The sequence below is a fragment of the Lipophrys pholis genome, assembly GCF_963383615.2.
Source record: "Lipophrys pholis genome assembly, chromosome: 20".
Taxonomy (NCBI): Eukaryota; Metazoa; Chordata; class Actinopteri; order Blenniiformes; family Blenniidae; genus Lipophrys; species Lipophrys pholis.
In genome coordinates, this window is record NC_137648.1 from 21,678,216 (window position 1) to 21,700,729 (window position 22,514).

General features: G+C 47.7%; 1 protein-coding gene across 1 annotated transcript; it reads right to left on the bottom strand.

Annotated features, from left to right (window-relative positions):
- Nucleotides 1–300: 300 nt before the first annotated feature.
- On the bottom strand, nucleotides 301–22,104 carry zeb1b (zinc finger E-box binding homeobox 1b). Its single transcript, XM_080490036.1, has 7 exons — nucleotides 21,954–22,104; nucleotides 13,231–13,392; nucleotides 11,634–11,836; nucleotides 10,919–11,024; nucleotides 8,803–10,487; nucleotides 4,269–4,449; nucleotides 301–1,668 (listed from the first exon to the last, which is right to left on the bottom strand). The coding sequence occupies exons 2-7, from the start codon at nucleotides 13,337–13,339 to the stop codon at nucleotides 1,022–1,024; spliced, it is 2,931 nt and encodes a 976-aa protein (XP_080346162.1). The 5' UTR covers nucleotides 13,340–13,392; nucleotides 21,954–22,104; the 3' UTR covers nucleotides 301–1,021.
- Nucleotides 22,105–22,514: the final 410 nt, after the last annotated feature.

Sequence of the window (22,514 nt, forward strand, 5' to 3'; positions counted from 1 at the left end):
GATTCAATCAAAAAACTTTAGGAAGTGTTAATCTAGAACTTTGTGTTCATTCCAGATATCTTGACTTTGTTCTAGAACGTTTTAGGTGAATTCTCCAACAAAGTGAATATTTTGAGAAGAAATTCAAAATGTCTAGAATGAATAAAACATTTTTTCCGATTTACTAAAACAAACTTTGAAAGGAGTCCAGCTATTGAGAATAAAGCAGAACTATCCAGAATAAAGTGGGACGATCCATAAGAAAATCCAAATAAACAGATTCAGAATGTTGAACATGAGATTGAAAAGTTTTTTTTTTTTCCAACTTTAACCGTGAAATGCAAAGTGAACATTTTGTTCGGTCGTAGCCTGGATGCAGTCCGGTACCTATTAACACTGATCTGTACGAGGAAAAAAAAACAAAAAAAAAAAACAAAGAAAATATAAAAAGAGGGAAATAAAGAAACAACGAATGTTGGAAATACCTGTTCGCTCTCCGCTGGTTGTTTTTCTTCTTAAGGCTCCAAATGGAAACGACAGAAAAAAGGTGATGCTCGCCTGACGTAGCGTGGTAATACTGAAGGTTTCGCTCAATCCAAAGGTAAACCAAGCCACTTGTAGTGCACAGGATTCTTCATTTTCCTTCCAACTTAACAAAATACTGACTTCTTTTGTTCTTTTTGTTCATTGGCAATAAAAAGATATAGAAATATCTCCCGACTGTACAGCTTTTAAAGGTTAAAATATGAGTGATAAAATTAGTAACACTGATAGAAAGAAATGAGCCGAGGTGTTTTAGTAATAAAACATGATGAGTCTGAATAATGCGTCTCCTTCCTGCGAACCGGTTCCTCCTCGCAGGGGGCGCTGGCGCTCCCGCTCGGACCTCACGAGTGTTTCTAGTTCAGGCACACCTGGGTTTCTACACAGTAGTGAAGAGAGAGGAGGCGCCTCGTCGGAGGAGCAGACGTGGCCTCCTGCTCGTCCTCCGGGAGGAGACCAGGAGTCTGATTGTGTCTCGGCGAGGAGTCCTCGTCCTCCTTTAGTCTGCGTCTCCTTCCTCCTGCGGCGCCTCCTTCTGGTCTTCGTGGGAGCTCTCCGGCTCCTGCTCCTCCACCTCCCCTCCCTCTGTATCCATTACCTCCTCTTCCTCCTCCTCCTCCACTCTCTCCAGCACCTCCTCAATTCTCTCCAGCACCTCCTCCTCCACTTCCGTTTTCTCCTTCTCTGCTCCGTCCTCCTCCTCGTCCCCTCCTTCGTCTCCTATCTGCACCACCTGGATGTCGTCCATGTCCACGGCGCCTCCTCCTCCCGCCTCCTCCTCCTCCTCTTCCTCGCTCTCCTCGTCGTCCCTGGTGCTGCTCCCCCGCTCGTCCGAGTCCAGCTGTGAGGGGAGGAGGCTCTGCAGCTGTGCCCGGGTCAGCGCCTCCATCTCGCCCACCCGGGCCTCCAGGGTCTCCAGGTCCTCGTCGGGGCTCCCGGGCCCCCCCGCCTGGCTCTGCGTCTCCTTCTTGCAGTAGGAGTAGCGGTGGTTCATGTGCTGCGAGTACGAGCCCGAGTGGGAGAAGCGCTTGCCGCACTTGTCGCACTGGTACGGCTTCTCGCCCGAGTGCAGCCGCATGTGCTCGATCAGGTGGTGCTTGTGTTTGAAGGCCTTGCTGCAGATGCCGCACTCGTGAGGTCGTTTCCCTGCGGAGAGAGGAGACGCGTCAGCATCGTGAAGGGAAGTCGCACGGCGCCAAGTCGCCGGGAGCAGGAGAGGAAAACTACGTAGTAAAACTTCCCTTCAGATCAAACTGCAGCTCCCGACATGAGAAACACAACAAAACACTCAAAACCTCAAACTGAACAGTTGCTAAATGTTTACGACAGCGGCGCTGCGAACCAACACCACTGAACCAACACTACTGAACCAGAACTACTGAACTAACACTACTGAACCAGCACTACTGAACCAACACTACTGAACCAGAACTACCGAACCAACACCACTGAACCAACACTACTGAACCAGAACTACTGAACCAACACCACTGAACCAACACTACTGAACCAACACTACTGAACCAGAACTACTGAACCAGAACTACTGAACCAACACCACTGAACCAACACTACTGAACCAGAACTACTGAACCAGAACTACTGAACCAACACCACTGAACCAACACTACTGAACCAACACTACTGAACCAGAACTACTGAACCAACACTACTGAACCAGAACTACTGAACCAGAACTACTGAACCAACACTACTGAACCAGCACTACAGAACCAGCACAACTGAACCAGCACTACTGAACCAGCACTACTGAACCAGCACAACTGAACCAGCACTACTGAACCAGCACTACTGAACCAGCACTACTGAACCAGAACTACTGAACCAGCACTACTGAACCAGAACTACTGAACCAACACTACTGAACCAGCACTACTGAACCAGAACTACTGAACCAGAACTACTGAACCAACACTACTGAACCAGCACTACAGAACCAGCACAACTGAACCAGCACTACTGAACCAGCACTACTGAACCAGAACTACTGAACCAGCACTACTGAACCAGAACTACTGAACCAACACTACTGAACCAGAACTACTGAACCAGCCCTACTGAACCTCTGTGGTGTTAAATGATAAAAAAAAACACAAGAATAAAAACAAAGCACCTGAATGTCTCACACAGATTAGCTCGCAAAGCTAGCTGTGCTAACGATGAAAACTAAACCTCTGTTAGCTCAGCGCTTTTAACCGCTTTAGCGGGGCTAGCTCTTCATTCAGTGATCGTTGTCGACGCTACATCACCTCCACCGGCCTCACTGTCTACACTAGCATAGCGGTGCATCTTATGCTCAATCAGACTTTAATCACGTTTAGCATGTAGCATTGCTGGTGTGTGAGCCCCGAAACTCTTTAGCATGTAGCATGTAGCACATGGTGACTGACATCGGGCTAACTCTGCTGGTCCAAATGTCTGGTGATGAAGTTGCTGGTGATAAAGTTGCTGGTGTTGTACGAGTCACCTTCCTCCTCTTAATATTTCATCAGAACAGAATTTACAGTTTGTCTTACTTTTGTAAGTCGCTCCTCGCCTCTTGTCTACCTGCTGCTGACTGATGATGTCATGCCAGGTTGTATGGAAGAGCTTTTTTACATCCGTGCAGTATGGGACCGATATTTGATACTGATATCGGTATTGGCGCGTCCTTAAAATATGTCAGTTAATTTTGAACATGGCAGCAGTTTGCATTTAGCGATGAGGACACACTTGTAAAAGAGATAATTAATCACAATGTGGTTCTCTTGACTAAATAAAGGCTATGATAAAAAGAATAATATAAATCTGTGAAGCTAAATCTACGTTTCGTTTCTTCTCTGAGTGTTTTGCTGTAATTCAAGTATCTCTTTGATTAAATGGCGAACGGTGTGCAGGTCGGTAATCTGCTCAGACGATGGCGCCCTGGTGGAGGGCAGCAGTGTCTGATGAGTTTCAGCTTTCTTTTTGTAGAGTGGGAGGGAGCGGGGATGTGTCTTTAATTATCAGACACAGTTTGTGGTTTGGAGGCATTTGAGTTGAAACTGAGTCTGTGCTGACCAATACTGACTTCATTAGTCATTCAACTGGTCGGACATGTAACCGTCTCCGAGTTGAGACTTTATGTACTCGGTCCTTCAAAAATGCAGTTTCTATTGAGTGAAAGAGGAAAGACACAAGGGGAGAACGATAAACACACACTGAAGCAAATTCCTACATTGTTGTGTGAGAGGTGCCAAAGCCTGAAGGCTGAAAAAGCATCTATCGTCAGCGTATCCACGGAGAACATGTCAAAACAATACAACAGAATCACAACAGTCCAAACTTGGTCCAGCAGCTAGTTTCACCTAGCATGAGGTCATCTGGAGCAGAAAGTAGTGTCTGGAGCCAGGTATCGCAGTAATAAAGCAGAGCAACGCCTCAGAGAGGCCTGACCCCGGCCTTGGCCACAGAATCATCATGCTGGATCCATCAAATCACTACCAGAGCTCCACTCTTGCAACATTCGCTGCTTCACATGAGAAGCTGGCAGCGCAGAGGAAAGAACCTCTCAGACCTCTGGAGTGCGTGTTGAGTAATACCTGAAGGAATGGAAGTGTCCACCCTTCGTAAATCCCCCTTCGCTCGCACTCTGACTCATCTTTTCCCGAGACTGAGGCAAGTTCCGGGTTTTGAGTTTTGTCTCTCTGCTCTGCTTCTCCTGCCTTCTTTTCTATCGAAGCCCGGAAAACACGTGGGAGTCTCACCTGTGTGTTCGTATTTGTGTCTCAGCAGCGAGCTGCTCTTCTGGAAGATCTTGTCACACAGGTCACAGGCGTACATGCCGCTGTCCGTCTTCTTCATCTTCTTCCTGGCAGGGCCCGAGTCCGAGTCGTTCTGCTCCTCCAGGAGAGAAAGCCCATCCAATCCGGCATCCAGCCTCTCCTCCTGAGGGAAACAACGCGGGAGGAATCAACCTGCTGCTACAAACCTCACCTTCCTGTCCAGTCTGAACTCAGGAGCTGCTTTAAGAGCAGCCGAACAAATCCTGTGAATGACCTTTTACCGAATAAGCAGTGAGGCTCAGATATCACTTTTTAAAAAGACGAGTTCAAGTACAAGTAACAAGTACTTATTAGATGCCATAAAACAGAATTTATACTCCACATGCAAACGTTACACAAAGGCTATGCCTTGCCAGGAACCAGCTCCACACAGCATCTGAGTCGACGCTACGTCACATCCAACAGAATTTAGATTTAGAAGATACGACTGCGTCTACAGTAGCCTAGCGCAGAGCGAAGCGTCTCTCTCCGCTCTGCGCTAGGCTACAAGAGTTATAGTCTCTTTAATCATGTTTAGCATGTCGCATGTAGCATCCATAGTGTGTGAGCCTGAAACTCTTTTACCATGTAGCATGTAGCATTGCTAGTGTGTGAGCTTGAAACTCTTTAGCATGTAGCATTGCTAGTGTGTGAGCCTGAAACTCTTGTACCATATAGCATGTAACATCGCTGGTGTGTGAGCTTGAAACTCTTTAGCATGTAGCATGTAGCATCGCTAGTGTGTGAGCTTGAAACTCTTTAGCATGTAGCATGTAGCATCGCTAGTGTGTGAGCCTAAAACTCTTTAGCATGTAGCATTGCTAGTGTGTGAGCTTGAAACTCTTTAGCATGTAGCATTGCTAGTGTGTGAGCTTGAAACTCTTTAGCATGTAGCATCGCTAGTGTGTGAGCTTGAAACTCTTTAGCATGTAGCATATAGCATCGCTAGTGTGTGAGCCTAAAACTCATGTAGCATGTAGCATCGCTAGTGTGTGAGCCTGAAACTCATGTAGCATGTAACATCGCTGGTGTGTGAGCTTGAAACTCTTTAGCATGTAGCATCGCTAGTGTGTGAGCTTGAAACTCTTTAGCATGTAGCATGTAGCATCGCTAGTGTGTGAGCCTGAAACTCATGTAGCATGTAGCATGGCTCAGTGTTACATAATGAGTAACATTGGGCTAACTCTGCTGGTGATAAAGTTACTGGTGTTGTACAAACTAAGTTCCTCCTCCTCTTGGTATTTTGTCAGAACCTATTTTACAGTCAGTCTTACTTTTGTTGTCATTAACATTAAAGAATCTCCAAACCGTTGACATCACTTGTGTGCTCTTGTGTACCTGCGTACGATATTGCTGACGCATGTCGTCACGTGATCTTCTCCGGGTTGTATGTGGGACCCATCACTGATACCGATACCAATACTGGTATTGGTATCTCTCTAATAATATTAGAATGACTTGATTTAATTCACTTTTTATATATGTTTAATTCTGTCTACATTCACGAACGACTCGGGAGACAAGTTTTGCTCACATTGCAGGAAAAGTTGCTGAATCATTTCCTCCTTCCTGATTTTCAATAAAAAGTCCACCGGTCTTTTCCTCGTCCAGAAACTCCGCCATGCGCGTCCACAGACGTTTGGCCTTAATAAGCAGCAGATGTACACACCGGCGGGCCTCTGCCAATCCACTTAACACAAAAGTATAATCCAACGCAGATAAATCAATGAGGCCGGCAGAGGTGCTGCATTTAAACAGATTCCAGCAGATCGATAGACGCTGCTCGGTAAAGTGCAGCCTGGGTGACAGCGCAGGAAGATCCGTCATACACCCTCAGATCTACATCCATCAGTACCAGCCCATTAGGTGTCCACACAATGACGAACTATTAAGGGTTATCATTTTTACAGGGAGCTGGTTTTTGACATTTCTATATATGACTTATTGATTGGGCTTTGGATGGTTTCAGACTATCTGTCATGTTTTAGTGGTTCGGAACAATAAGAAGTAATGATTCGCTCTGGATCTGGGCTGAATGCTCCGACTGATCGCTCCAAGGAAAAAGAGATAAAAAGCAAACTCAATTCCAGTCCACTCGTTTGCAGATTGAAGCATGAACACTTTTCTCTATCTGTGAATCAGCTGCTTGGTAAAGTCAGAGGCTTGACTGCTCATACAGCCGGAGGAGCTGAGGGCTCGTCTACATGGATTTCAAATGAAAACGCACAAGTTTCGGTGCTCAGAGCCACTTAAAACACCGCTTTTAGGAAAAATCTCTGACTCCGTCTATTTGTGGACGGACGAAAATAAGACTTTCAGAAAACGCTTGGGTCCATCTCCTTGTAGACGGCGGAAATGCTGTGACTTGCGTATGTGCGCCACGGTACCAGGAGACTATGGACTGGGAGTCATGCACATACATAGTTCTGATTGTCCATCTACTGAGCATGTGCAGAACGACTACTTACGTCAACCGTGGTAGGTGTGACCAGTAGCAGCAGTTCCATCGTCTCCATGGAGACGAGCCCCCGAGCATTTTCAGAAATTGTTGTTTTCACCTGTTTACTTGGAGACGGAGTCGGAACGTTTTCAAAAAGTTGCATCTTCAGTGGCAATGGCCAGTAAGTGAAGTTTATTGATATACCACCTTTACCAGATAAATCAAGAGCCACAGAAAGTGCAACTTTTTGGAAACGGCTTGCCAAAGTGGAACTACTACGTAGATGGTGAAAACGCTGGTCCTGGTCCTGGTCACCACAGCCACAGTAACTAGTTCTGCACACGCTCAGTAGAGACAATCAGAACAACATATCCTCTGTGATGTCATGACTCCCAGTCCATATTCTCCTGGACTTGGCAGTTTTATTTTGACAGTCACCATAATAACAATCCAACTTGGTAGTTTTATTTTGACAGTCACTGTGATAACAATCCAACTTGGTGGTTTTATTTTGACAGTCACCATAATAGCGATCCAACTTGGTAGTTTTATTTTGACAGTCACCATAATAGCGATCCAACTTGGTAGTTTTATTTTCACAGTCACCATAATACCAACATTAATAATAATGCTATAATACCAATAATAATAATAATAATACCAGCATTGGTCCACCAACTAGTGGACCAATGCGAACTACATGGTTTTCATTTAAACGGGCGCGAATCTGCTATAAAGATCAACCAGCAGCTCAGGAGTGCGTCACTGTGAATGTGATATTCCTATGACGACATGAATGTTCTCTCATGTTACAGAGACAAGATTTGGTTCGTCCTTAATGAGTTCATCACATCTTTAAATCCATGCTTGAAATCGGACAGGCTCATTTATTTTGTATGATTCCGGATTGAGAGCTGCTGCGTGAAACAGTTTTGTCCGAATCGAAGTCCTGGGGTGAAACATACCGGTGATGTCAGGGCGAGTTGAGCCAGAAGATCAATTTACCCCCCAAACGTTCAGACGAGCCTCATACATTATGTAAAGAGCAACCTGACCTCCAGCAGATACGATGAGGAGGGTTGAGGGAATATAGAAGACGTGCAAATACTAAACAGTCGAATAAAGTATGTTCATCTTATTTATCACGTCACTGGAAGAACGTTCAATGAACGGAACATTTCCTGATAATCTAAGTCCTGATGACTCAGAGACAAGTGAGTCATTTCACGGAGGAAGGTTCAAGTTCCTCAAATCTATATTGGTTTGGACAGTAGGAGGTGAGGAGTTGAAAACATTCTCCAAATTGTGATTTTGAGTCATTTCTACATCAATATTTAACAATGGAACAATTCAACTCATCCCATCCTTATTTATAACCAAAGTGTTTTAAATTCCATCGAAATGACTTCTTATGTGACATTGTTCTAAAATCATGATCGTTAGACAGCTTCTTTTGGTTTCCTGTAATAAATATAAACCTGTATATTATTTATTGCTTTCTAGATTACTTGATTTTGTCTTTGAAACATTGTCGGAGGAGCTGCTGCCTGAAAAGTCACGTTACCCAAGACTCCCAATATTTGCGTCAAGCTAAGCTGACTGCTTGTTTTGTGTTCTCGATTATAGAAATCAAAATACAGTAAACCTGAGCTTCCTGCTTGCTACCTCATGAAGCAGTTCATGTAAACTTATGTTCTCCTGTTTGTGCTCAGATATGCTAATCACTGTTACTGTACTCCTCAGGGGTAAAGGTCACCATTAAAGTCTGTTCTACCAACATATTGTTTGCAGGTAAATGTTTACATAAAAGCGTTGCATTGTGTGTGTTAACTCGTTCCCTTTGTGTTCTGTGCTCTGATAGGCTAACTACAAGCTGTCCCTTAAAAACGGCTTGTGCCAGCCCACCGTCTTGTATTTGTGCTAAGCTATGCTACTATCGTGTTGCTTGCAGCTACATTTTTCCACTGTATGACTGTTGTTGTACCTCCAAGTGATGAACTACATGTTGAAGGACCAGAAGAAGAAGAAGGCGCTAACCTTGATTCCATTCAGGTGGATGGTTTCGTGCATCTCGGTTCCAGCAGGGCTGTTAGCTGTAGTGGTATAGGTGTAAGCCAGCTGTGGGATGAGGATAGTCTGTTTGTTGTTGGCGGCTAGTGCCCTTAGGCATTGCATTGTGGTGACAATGTCAAGGGGTTTGGCACTTGGCTGGCTGGCATACAGTGCGACGGGGCTGCCGCCCATGGCTGAGAGTGGCAACACCTCTTTCTTTGTGCAACTTAAGTTTAGGGGTTCCTCCGCATTGGTGGAGCCAGACGAAGGGGCGAGGTAGCGGCGGGCTTTGGGTGCCGCTCTTTTCATGCCCTCCCTGGCCGGCTTTGGCAGCGACAGGTCTAGGGGTCCCTCAGTGCTCTGGGGGGTTTCGGCCGGGATGGGACCCCCAGCTGTCAGGTTTAGTGGCGAGGGCGGGGGCGGCAGGCTGTGAGTGCCGTTGACCTCCGCCGGGGTGGCTTCTGTTGGGCTGTCCTGGGTTACAGAGGGGTCCAGAGTGGCTGAATTCTTCCCTGGGACTGGTGACACCACACTGTCCTCTTCCTCCGAGGGGGGTGTGGGGGCACCCAGGGATATCTGACCCTCTTGCATTTTATCAAACCACTTCTTGACCACATGGATCGGAAGGTTGACGGAGTCAGATATCTTTGCCAGCTCGTCCTTGGTGGGCTCTGCGTTCAAGGCAAAGTAGGCCTTGAGCAGGGACAGGAGGTTTTTGGGCTGGGTGCAGAGTCCCCCCTCTGACAGCAGGGCGGCCACAGCAGAGTCCGACTTATCCAGGCCTACTCCGTTCAGCCTGAGACCGTCCTTCTTGCAGTGCTTGAGGGCATGGAGCGTTTCCAGCCCGCCAGGACAGTTATCACACAGGAGACAGGTTTTAGTGGTCTTTTCCTCTTTTTCCTGAGCCTTGTCAGCCCTGGTGCCCCTGATGGTGAGATCCTCTGGGTGTTGGGACTTGAAAGTGTCTGCAGTGGTCTCGGTTGGTGACATATGTTCAGGCTCTTTCTTCAGGTTGTGAGGGGTGAGCTGGCCCTGGCTGGGGTCCAAACTGTAGTTTATAATGATTTTTGCATTGCCGTCCTGGCCCACGATGGGCAGACTGATGGCTGAGATGAGCTGCTGCTGTGCCGCGTGGAGCGTTCCAGTGGTTAACCCCGAGTTTGCCTGGCCTTTGGCGTTGTTCTCCAGCACCTGACGGATGACGTTGCCATCTACCGCCACCTTCAGCGCGTTCTGCAGGTCTGCCAGGTTGATGCTGATCGGCGAGACCAGCCCCACAGTGGGCAGGACCACCGCCTGCACCGTGCCCTGCAGGGGGGCTGCAGCGCCTCCGTTGTAAACCCCGCCGTTCATGGCCGTTAGACCTGGGGACGTTAGCACGGTGGGCTTGTACTCGTAGTCCACAGGCTCGGTCTTTATTTGGTTAAGGGGCAGCTGCTCCTGAAGGGGCTTGCTGTGCTCCAACTTCTCCCTGATCTGGGTGCGCAGGATCGACGGCGGCGACGGCAGCATCGGCGATGGACCCTGGGTCTGGGTTTTGGCGTTTCCTAAGCGCGGCCTGCCGTTGACTGAAATGACGCCGATGCACTTCTTACTGCTGATGTGGGAGCTGTACGAGCCTGAGTGGGAGAATCGCTTCTTGCAGTTGGAGCACTCGTAGGGTTTCTCTCCTGGATAAAACCACAGTGTGTACACCGGAGGAAGGGGGGTGGGGGTGGGAGAAACAGATTTCCATTAGCAAATGAAGCTAAATGAGCAAGCTAGGCTATGAGCAGTATGACAGGAAGAAGCTCTAATGCATTTCAGTGATGCTCAAATGCTGATGTAATGGCACCATTGGGAAATGCCCTCCTCTAATTGCTGTCCCATAATGCCAAAAGAAACACAATTACGGCACATTAAGGAAACGGGACGAGGAATCTCTGAGTACAGAGAACTGGTGGCTCAAACATAAATAAAACATAAATATTGGTACAGAGGAGACTGAAACATCTGCGACCGGCGACGGGAGCGCAGAGGTGCGCCCGGCGAGGCCCGGCTCGCGTGCACACGCGTGCACACGCGTGACACGTTGCCCCGGCGACGGGGTTGGTCCACTCACCGCTGTGAATACGTAGGTGCTCCTTCAGATGGTGCTTGTATTTGAACGCCTTTCCACATTCAGTGCACTTGAATTTCCGATTGCCTCCCGACTGTGTGATGTGTCTCTGCGGGACAATGAAAACACAACCTTTGAACTGCAGCTAATCCATGTCACAGTGTCGCTAATCAATCGAGGGCAGGAGTTCATGTTTATTTATCCTGTTTGGACGCTACTGAAGGAGCCACGCTGAGACATGTGAGGTCACACTCAGAACTACTTTATCCCCAATCAGGATTTACTCATGGATAAGCTTCCAATTTTTTATTTATTTTTTTTTTTATCAGAATTAGAGTTCACAAAAACCTTAAATAAACAGAAGAATTTGACAGGGACCACTGCATCATACTGTGGATAAAATCAGCTTTTTTAAAACTCACTTACTTATTATTTTTGAGAGACGCACCGATACTACTATCATATCCTAAACCTCACCACTTGGCAAAAGAAATGTAATTGTCTCCAGATTAATTGTCAGGATTAATCATTTATTTATTAACTTCAGACTTTCTATTCTAAGAAGACCTGTTACAACTATAAAGGATGAAGAGTGACCTGGATGATAATGTAAAGACACTTTGAACAGAAGGTGTTAGTTGAGGAACCGCTGTACTGGTGTAAATTAATCTGAAGAAGAGTGCGTCCTCTTTGGACTCGGGGGTTCTCCGGCTCTCACCTGGTCTCGCCCGCTCTTGTGGACCGTCATGTGCCTGTCCAGCTGGGCGCGGTAGGCGAAGCTGTAGCTGCACTCGGGGCAGCTGAAGCTCTCCTCCGTCTTCTCGTGGCGGTACTTGATGTGCTCCTTCAGCGAGCTGTAGCGCTTGTAGCCCCGCGCGCAGTACGGACAGGTGAGCAGCTGGGAGAACGAGTCCGGCGTCCCTGGTGACAGACGGTACAATAAGTCAGCCTTTGGTGTGTGTGTGTGTGGGGGGGGGGTTCACTGCGAGGGCCGCCCCCTCAGGTAAACAGCACCAAGGTAGCCAAACGTCAAAGGCAGATTAGCAGAAGGTTTCTCCTTCGGCTCTGATTGCCTCTTGTTCGTCTGAGGCGTTTCAAAGACGCCCACGCTCGCCGGGGGAAAGCGAGCTGGGTAAACAGCGGCTGGCCTGACAGAGGGTCTCGGTAGTCTGTGCTCCCACACAGGTAAAGCATTAGTGCGTTAACAGGTGATGTATTAAGTCACCCCCCCCCCGTGGGACAGGTGAGAGCTCACACACACATTATCGCTCAGGTAGCCGTGAGTCAGGGCCTCGCACAGACGTGACAAATTTACTCAGGTGTTGCTATTCCTCCCCCCCGCCACCCCCCGTCTCCTTTTAGCAGGTAGGAGCACAAAGCCCTGCGAACCACAAAGGCCCCGGTGTGTCGCACTTAACAGATCGTGGTGAGTGTAATGACGTTGGAGAGTGAGCGCTAATGGGGTGGAGTTAACACCTGATGTGAGACGGGGAGCAGGTAGAACCCTCCCCCCATCCCCCCCGGGGGGGCAGTAATTACAGGGTAGGTGCCGTAATGATGTGAGAGCCGGTGACTGGGGAGACAGTGATGTGTGTTTCAGTGTTCGGGGACGCTGCCCTGTGCCTGCGTTCCCTGTTACAGGCTCAGTGCCACAAAACAATCACTTAAGGCTTTATGGTCATATGGAGCCTATCAGGGGCGTGGAGGCACAGAGGGGCGGCGAGAAGCAGCTGCTGGAGTGGAAACCGAGCGTCAGACACGAGGAAAGATGAGTCCGAGCTTTCTTTTGGTCATAAAATGGCCCGAAGATGAGAAAATATCCCGTTGGTTTGTCGACGCCTGAAGATGATCAGACTGCAGTTTACAGCCTGAAGATGATGAAGATGACGCCATGCTGTCAGCTCAGAGCAGCAAACGAGAGCTGAAGCTCACACAGACTCATTAAAGGTTTAAAAACAGTCTCCTGGCCTGATGACGACATGCTGTGATGGTCTGAATCACATTGTCTTGTTACAGTTTTGGCCTGAACACCAACTGAACATTTCAAGCCTTGTTACGAACCGTGCTGCTTCCTCTGGCAGCCACACTGAGACCCACCGTCACACGGCCACGTTTAAAAACGCATCGTTTGTTTCAGAAATACTTCCTGTTTACACGTAAATGTCTCTGAAGAGGCTTTGCGTTTTCACTCAGACCTTGTCGTGTAAACAGGCCCCAGCCTGACTCTCCTGGCGTGAATTCTGTTCTCATGGTGAATTCTAATTCCACCAAAATGATTCTGATGGTTCCTGGTTGAAGCGGCGGTCGTCCCTCACCGTTCTCGTCGTGCACGCTGGTGTCGGGCGTCCCCTGGCGCTGGGGGTCGTCCTCCGGGGCCTCGGGGTAGATGACGGCCGTGTCCCCCTGCTGGAGCATCTCCTCCATCAGAGCGTCCGTGCTCACGTCATCCTCGGCGTCCGAAACACAATCCTCCTTCACTGCACACACACAGAGGGAGGTGTTATTGATTTCTACTATCATTTCAACATGTCTCCATATTGATGCAGGTATGAAACCTTAACCTTTTGGATTTGTTACACGATGATCCGATAATGTTGTGGAGGCAGATCTTGCATGTTCTGACTTTTCATCATTATTGTGTGTGTGTGTGTGTGTGTGTGTGTGTGTGTGTGTGTGTGTGTGTGTGTGTGTGTGTGTGTGTGTGTGTGTGTGTGTGTGTGTGTGTGTGTGTGTGTGTGGTGGGGGGAGGTAAAAAAAAAAAGAAAAACTCAACAACATCCTGAATGCTGTTCACAATAGGATGAGAAAGCTAATTAGCATCAAAGGCCAGGGGCGAATGTACGAGTATCGCTCTCTTTGTAAGACCTGAATGGCTGGCCTCTCTTCACTACGTTAGGTAAGGCACTCAGGTAAGATCCAGGGGCTGGGGGCCGATAATTAGGGGGTGAATATTGTGATAAATATCACGTGCCGTCCTCTCTGGAGAGGCTCGGCCTTCAGACTGGCAGCAAACAAGGAGCGCTGAGCGCTAATTACCAACACGCCGGCTCGTAGGAAGTGTAACCCGAGGACGGACTTTGAGGATGCGTGAAAGCTTCCTTCCTCCTCTCTATCTCTGCTCTCCCGGCGCTTCCTGCAGCGGAAACCAGGTATAGCATGTCGGCAATTAAACGCAGCGCGGCTCCTCGGCGGGTGTGTTAGCAGGCCTGTGTGTATCGGTGCCGAGGATAATTAGGGGAGCTATGCGCTAAGAGCAAAGTTAGCCGCGCTGCGCTGTCCGGGCAGATGTTTTATGGATTGATTTAAGCTCCCCTCCTCCGTGCAGATTAGAGAATTGTGTTTTGTGGATTGTTCACATGCTAACGGACGGGGCCAGCTGTGCGCTCTTCGGAGACGGGAACAGGTGGAGTGCGCCGTGACTCACCGACGCTCGGCGAATACTCTCAGACCCGCCGAACAATGCCGCGGCAGCCATTTGTTGCTATGGTTGTTAGAGACCGTTCAAAGCAGAAGAAGAAAGACAAACTCCTGCCTCTTGTAATAAAGCAGCCCGGGAGAGATAGCGCAGTGTGTGTGTGTGTGTGTGTGTGTGTGTGTGTGTGTGTGTGTGTGTGTGTGTGTGTGTGTGTGTGTGTGTGTGTGTGTGTGTGTGTGTGTGTGTGTGTGTGGGGAGAAGCAGCAGCAGGCGCTGAGAAAGTCAGATCGTGGATTTCTCATCCCACATCGGGGGCCGCTCACCCACACACATCATCCAGCTCGTCTCCCATGACCTCCACATCAGCAGAAACACCCCTGGACATGTTTACCACATTCTTCACACAGAAATACTTTTGGCAGTTTGGGAAATATGCTGATTTGCTTTTTGGCAAAGGGTTAGTTGAGAAAATCAATATTTAGCTCGGCTCTGCAGGGTTTAAAGAGAAAAGAAGAAAATAAAACCCACCAGGTAGCTGTTTTGCATGTTTCCACTTGAAGCTGAATGTTTACTGCAAAAGCTCCAAATCTTACGGGGTTTATCAGAACCCGTTTCCACCAGACGTTTCAACGTTTTCATTTCAGAAAACTTTTCTGTTTCAGAGCAACATCCTGAGAACGATGTCGTGAGCATGTTGGGCCACGAGTGGGTGTTTAACGAAACAACAGACTCAACAATAAACGTTACCAATGGGACATCGTTGTTGTTGTGCTTTCTCTGGGCACGTGCAGAACGTCTGTTCAGTCTGGCCGTTGGGTGCATGAGCACCGGCTGCGTTCCCAAAGTCTCGACCGAGTGTTTCCAGAAAGTGTCGTTTTCGTCAGTTTCCATGGAGACGGAGCCTTTTCGAAAAGTTCCGCTCTGGGAATGACTCAAAAAGTGTCATTTCCAGTGACTCCACCTACGGTTGTCATGGAAACCGACACCCAAAACACGAAGTGTTACTTTTTCACTGAAAACGTTGTGTAAACCTGCCGCGAGTCGATGGGATCGGTTTTAGCAATCTGAGTTGGATGAAGTGGTGAAGACGGATAAATGAAGGCTTTAAAACTCAACCAAAGCTCCAGTGTTGTGACCTTGCAATACCAAAAGCTGAAAGACGTTCTGTCCTCTGCTGCGTGTGTGTGTGTGTGTGTGTGTGTGTGTGTGTGTGTGTGTGTGTGTGTGTGTGTGTGTGTGTGTGTGTGTGTGTGTGTGTGTGTGTGGTCTCGTCACAAAGACAACCAACAGCGCCAACACCTGGCCCAACATGAAAACTACATCAGTTTCAGCATTTCTGCCATTGCCGTGGAAAGTCGATGCGTTTTCACGTGCAGCGCTGTGTAAACGAGGATTCCTCGAGCTCAAACCAAAACACCTGGAGAGAAACACCTGCAAACATGCAAACTAGCACACGGGAGGTGAGACCAACACCGCGACGAAATCAAATTCTTGTCTCTCTCTCTTCGTTCTATGAGACGAGACTGAGCCGCTGAATGGATTGGATGTTTATTCAACTTCAAGGCCAAGAGTTTAAAGAAAACGCTCCTTAATACTCACGACGACTGAACGTACAACAGGCGAGACGCGGCTCTGCTCTCATATGACTCTTTGTTCTTCACACGCGTTCACAAATCGCTTCGCTCTAAACCCAGGAGAACTCCAGCCCGTGCCGACACTCTTCAGTTTGCCCCCACAACAAAACTGTGCTCAATAATCCAAAGTGAACCCCTGTAATCCCAAATCATCCAGAATATGGTTTATCTGTCTCTACCTGAAACCGACTGGGAGGAAGTGAAGCAGTCTTGTCTAAATGTTTAAGCCTGTTAAGGTTGTTTGAATAATGTCTGGCTCGTGGTTTAGAGGGTTTAATCTCTTAACTAATGTGAGTTTTTGGGTGGGAGGCTGAAGCAACTAATCCGATCTCAGTCTGAAACTCTTAAGAAGCTTTTGCTGCCACGTCCTGACATCGTCTGTCAGGTTAATATTACTGCTATTCACGCTGAGATGGCTCAAGTTATTGAAATAAAATTCTAAGCTGATGAAATGACTGGATCTGCGGAGAGTAAACTTCTACAGCTTTCATGACCAGGACTCACTGGACACTTGGTGAAACTTGATTTAAGAAGAAGACACGTTTGCAGAGACGTATAAGTACGTATTTACCTCGGTGCTGCACATAATGAAGAGAAAACACTATTTGCAGTCTGGTAGTGGACCTGTGTAAAGTTTCAGCCACAATAAGCAGAAGGGCGCCCCCTGTTGGCCAGAGGACCAATACTGCAACTCAGAAGAGATACAGCAATAAAGCCCCGTTTACATAACGTTGTTTTTTTTAAGTGAAAATGCAAAACTTACTTTGCAGGTCAGTTTACCGGACAGCGCTGCTCAGATGAATGCAGCGACGCGTTTTCAGTTGAAACGTTGCCGTGAAAACCGAGCAGAAGACGCCTTTGGAAGTGATTCCTAGGAGCTCACAAACGTCAAATCGTCCAATCCTTCACACTGTTCACCGCTGTGCTACACAAAGTTAAATAATAGTTTTGGCAGACTGTACGAGTTGAATCTGTGCCGACTCAACAACGTGATTATGCAATCGCGCCGCTCTTTCGTCTCAGACGGCCGACAATGGCGCTGATGGGAGCCTGAATACGAGGAGGGAAATGTCTGAAAATAAAATCATCCGGATATTTTATCGGGTAATATTTGAATCCCCTCGAGAACTGAAACATTTATTACAGGATTTTAACTTGTTCCATTGGTAGAATAATAATAACAAAGGATTTAATGTCACATTGCATGTAAAATAATAAAATGCATATCTTTGCACATATTACTGGTAAAATGTTCCACCTGTCATTAGAAAAGCAGAAGAAGAGAGCGAAGCGTCAAAGCATTCCTCTGAATTAACTGCCTCCATTTGTCTTAGTTACTGAGGACCGGGACAAGGAAAATATTTAAAAATGAATCATGTGTTGATGTTGGGAATGTGCTGACACACACACACACACACACACACACACACACACACACACACACACACAGACACGACCCTCTAGGCTACTAAATGTTGAGTGTGAGTGTGAAGTCGGGTCCCAGTTGGGGGGTCTGTGGTGCAAAGGAACGACAAGCTGTTGTTCCCCCGTGTGTGTGTGCGTGTGTGTGTGTGTGTGTGTGTGTGTGTGTGTGTGTGTGTGTGTGTGTGTGTGTGTGTGTGTGTGTGTGTGTGTGTGTGTGTGTGTGTTATTCAAGCCTTGCTGAGGTTGGCTCCACGTTATCAGGGCCGCTCCCCTGACATGAAACATCACACAGGCTGTTTCTGTGCTGACGCAGGCATGTGAACGCACCACTGCACAAGTGGAAAAAAAAAAAAACACACACAAACAAACAAAAAAAAAAAAGCAGAACTGCGAGGTTGCAGCAGGATGCTGTGATCCCAGGCTTAGTCTTTATTTACTGCGCAGCTCCAGACCACCCACTCTCTGCTCGCTCTCTGCCCACTTCACTGCAACGTGAGCCACAAATGTCCCATGATGCACTTCCTGCCCTCCGGCCAACCTTTGACCCCCGCCGCTTCCTGTGGTCGAACATCCCGGCCGGTGGGCAGATTCTATCTGGGACTGTATCAGACATCAGGATTCGCCACGATCGTTAAATCCAACAAACAGATTTAAAGTTGCTCAGGCTCCGTTTACGCTTCAAGACGTTTTAGAAAAGATTTGTGTTTACACCTCGGCTAGATGAAAACAATGTCTTTTTCCACGGAAACGGCAGAAACACTGAAAACGGTGCAGTGAGCATGCCACTCCTCAAGTGGGCGCTGTTGTGACCTTCGTCAACGGAAGCTGCGGCGGAAAGTTATTTTTGTCTGCATGTATGTATTTATTGGTTTATTTATTTGTATATATTTGACCAAATTTTCACAAAAACTTTCAACCTGAATTGCATGAAATCTTCAGGGATGATTTGTCATCAAGGATCAATCAATTTTGGGATGTTAATTGCTAAATGTTTCTGAATAAATCTCAAAAAACTGCGCAAAAATGTCCCAAACAAAGCGAGAGAGAGGCAACTCGTGGAGATCAAAGGAGATTATCGTCTGTTGCCATGGAGACGCTCCCTGCTCAGTGTTTCACTCAGTGAGGTAGCTACCTGACGGGCTTGTTAGCATCAATATGAGCTAACGGCTAAAACGCTCGCGATGCTAACTTGATTCCGCAAACAAATGTAGCGTTGGCGAAGGGTTGCGCTCTACCGAGTGTAGCTCTAGTTTATTTTAGTAATGAAACCACACACACACACATGCAGCAGAAAAACAATACGTCACAGCCTTTTCAAAAAGTTGTGTTCCAGTTGCACCACTGTCGCGTAAACGGTCACACAAAGCACGACAAAAGCTTTGCATCGTAAACGAGCCCACGTTCTGCTCATGATCAAGTTTTAAATCCAACAAACAGATTTAAAGTTGCTCAATTTCTGAAGTGAATCCGTCACAACGTTGTTTCTCTTTCATGTATTTGGCTAAAATGAACAGAGATGTTTCCCATTATGATATAATATTAATAACCAATGATAAGCAAACTAGGTATGCATTTATATATACAAGATTTATAGTAGATGTGAAATATGTGTCAGTATTTTGGAAACATGTTCAGTCAAAAGATCGACTGATGATTTTATATCTGGTGTCTCCATAAGAGTCCAAAACAAAGCAGGTCGGTTTGACCCGGCAGGAGGAAACCTGCCGTCGGGACGACGTGATCCAGAGTCTGGACTCCTGACGTGAAGGAACAAGCGTTCCGAGTTGTGACTGCAGTTTGTGAAGGCCATGCAGCTTCCTGCCCACTCGTCTCAGACGCCGTTAAACGCGAAGCGGCGCTCCCCTGGAATCAGCCGCTCTGTAGTTTACTCATCCACCTCCACCTAATTACTCAGGAGGGAGCGAGTAATGGCAGCGTGTAATCAAGAGGAATGATTCCCCACCGGCCGGCCGCCGAAGGAGACCGAACACAAAACTCAAAGAGAGTGAACGAGGGAACAGTCGAATAAAAAGGGAAAACTGACAGGATGGAAGGAAAAACATGGAAGGATGCTGCTTGAAGAAACTGTAAAAGGAAAATAAACGAGATGAAAGAGAAAGGAGACGACAAAAAGGGAAAAACAAACAAAAGAAGAGAAGGAAAATATAGTGAAAGGAATTTAATCTACAGAGATGGAGAAGAAGAATAAGAGAAAGGAAAGAAGTGAAAGAAAGAAAAGGAAATGAAAAAAGGAAAGAAATGACTGCGGGAACGGGAATGGAAAGAACAAGGAAAAACAACGAGAAAAAGAAAGCAAAAAGAAAATGGAGGGAAGAAAATGAAAAGAAACGAAGAAAAGAAAAGAAAAGAAAGCAAAAGTCAAAAGGAGAGTGAATCACAAAGAACAATACAAACAAGAAAAGGACAGAAAGAAATGAAATCGGAGGAGAAGAAGGGATGAAGAGGACCCGAAATTAAAGGCGTGTTTGTTTATAGGACTGCGGCTTTTCTGTGTGTGTGTGTGTGTGTGTGTGTGGGTGTGTGTGTGTGTGTGTGTGTGTGTGTGTGTGTGTGTGTGTGTGTGTGTGTGTGGGGGGGTGTGTGTGTGTGTGGGGGTGTGTGTGCGTGTGCGTGTGTGTGAGAGAGATCAGACATGACAGTGGAGAGCAGCCAGCTCACTGAGCCGTTTCACTGTAACTCACGCTTCTGAAGTGTTTAATGTTCACGCGGCCAAAACCAATGACATTACTCTTCCTCCAACTCTCCAGTCATGTTGGGGGGGGGGGGGGGGGGGGGGGGGCTGCACCCTGCACCGACCTGCGGTCTGATTCCAAACACGTACAGAACCTCCTCAATGGAGAGGAATTAGTCTGAATCCTTCCTCGGGGTGAAAGCCAATCGTCGCTGGACTTGTGACCTCGTGTTCGAAGTCTGACTTCACCAATATCCTCAGTGAGCTGAAACTCCCCGATCAGGTCCACGTTGTTACACCGACTGCAGCACCGACTGTAGCACCGACTGTAGCACTGGCGTTATCACAAACATTATTATCGAGGCGCTGTGACGTGTTAGCGTAGCCGTTAGCATAGCTGTTAGACTCAGTTTCTCTAAACTTGCGTGCCGTTTCGGGGTTATGTTTACACGACAGCACTGAAAACGTTTTGAAAGCAGCTTCCAAGCTGGACCCATCGTTTTCACTGTTTCTGCGGTTGCCGTGGAGACGGATACCATCTTTAAAAGTGTTTTCACCTGAAAAGTTGTCGTGACGTCACAGCTTCGACTGTTCAGGGCTGCAAGTAGACGCTAATGCTAATGTTGCTTGCGACGGGGACGTCCGTTACGTTGCTAATCGCAGGGCTAACGAGGGGCACCTTCTTCAGTACCAGGAGTTTTTAACACACACACACACACACACACACACACACACACACACACACACACACACACACACACACACACACACACACACACACACACAAGGCCTTGAGCCCAGCTGGAAACAGCGACGTCCTTCAGCACCTGTGATTGTTGTCCAGAAGGAGGCGTGACGAGGTGCTGGAGGTGTCGTCAGCCCTTCCTGTGCCTGATGTCACTTCCGTGTACTTTGAGGTAAAGACAAGTTCACGGCTGCCCCCCCCCCCCCCCCCCCCCCCAGCGCCCACCAGGGCTGTAAAGCCCTCCGCTCTGTGTTTTGTGTAGCTCGAAGGTCTCTCCCTCGGCTGGCATTGTCTTTGTTTAATAACCCGCTTCCTGCCTTTAGTAGGAGCAGCCTCGGTGTGTAGTACCTGTTTCCTCACGCTCCGCGCCACACAATGAGACAAAGCAGGAGGTGTCCCCCAGGCGGCAGCAGGGGAACTAAAGCTCAGACTCTGGACAGAAGATCACAGAGATCTTCTCCTCAACAACCTCTAGAAAAAACAACAATCAAAAGATTGTTAATGTTGCTGCGATCCACCAGTGTCCTTTGGAGGACAGTATGACCATCCGTCTGTCCGACGGCCCGTCACTGAAAATGTTAAAAACTTTTTGAAAATGTCTCCCGGCGTTAGACTTTTTGAAAATGCTCAGACTCCATCACCCTGTAAACGGGCAAAAAAAAGACACTCTGGAAACGCTCTCCGAGTAGATGTCGCCTCCGCCCGTCAACACGACACAGTCGGAATGTTTTTAAAAAAGTCGCATGGTCCGTGGCTGCGAGCGCCGCTGCTGGGTAAACCCTAAACCCCGAAACGCAACGAAGGCTTCGCGTTTTCACTTCAGGTCGTCGCCGTCCAAATGGGACCAAACACATGGATTCATCGAGAAGAGACATGTCGAGCTTACAGAGGGAAACGGTTCTGGTTCCTTTGTTTACAACTTTGTGTTGTGAATCTTCCCCCGATCTGCTCCGAAGTACTGAAAAGTACCGGCATATTTCAGTGTCGAGAATGTCGGTCTGGTTGAAGTGTTTGTTGTGTTCATGTTCTCCACACACTGTTGTCACTTTTACATAGAATAAATATCATCTCTTTGACGAGGAACTGGACAGAGAAGAAAAGCTCTCCGGGACGAGCGGCGCTCTGACCTGGGTCCCAGCAGTGCTCCCTGGGGTGCTCCTCGTCGGGCAGGGCGCCGTCGCAGTCGGCCCCGTCGGCCAGGCTGCCCTCCTCCTCCACAATGTGCAGCTTGTCCTCGTCATCCGAGTCCGAGCCGGCCTCCACCACATTGTTGTAGTTGGTCACTGTGCGGGGAGAAACAGAGCCACGCTTTAATAATTAGCCCTCACAGCAGCGGAGCTGCACGTGTTGCGTTTTCCAACAAAGATAACGTGAGATGTGCCGTGTGTGCTTCTGGATTACGAGTGTGAAAGGCCACGGGCTGGTGAGGTTATATATACGTCATTTAAATGTCAGAACTATTAAAGGGAGTGGTTTTAGGCCGTGGAGGGTGGAGAGAGCTTGAAACACCAATTAAACAAAGCGCGGACCAACTTAAAGAGATTAGATCTAACTCCAAATGACCCCCGGGGGGGGGGGGGGGGGGGACGACAGGGCTGTTAAAGCTCGGGGAGGATAAAGCTCACAGCAAAGTGAATGGGCAGCTATTAAAATTAATGCAATTGACATTTTTGATGGCTGGAGATAGT

Bases quoted from the DNA above. Each gene is read 5' to 3' on its own strand.
- zeb1b (XM_080490036.1), bottom strand. From the start codon at position 13,339: ATGGAGGAGATGCTCCAGCAGGGGGACACGGCCGTCATCTACCCCGAG. The intron at 11,837-13,230 runs GTGAGGGACGAC...GTCTGTCACCAG, and splicing joins CAGCGTGCACGACGAGAACG to GGACGCCGGACTCGTTCTCC. The intron at 4,450-8,802 runs GTTAGCGCCTTC...TGTTTCCCTCAG, and splicing joins TCCACCTGAATGGAATCAAG to GAGGAGAGGCTGGATGCCGG.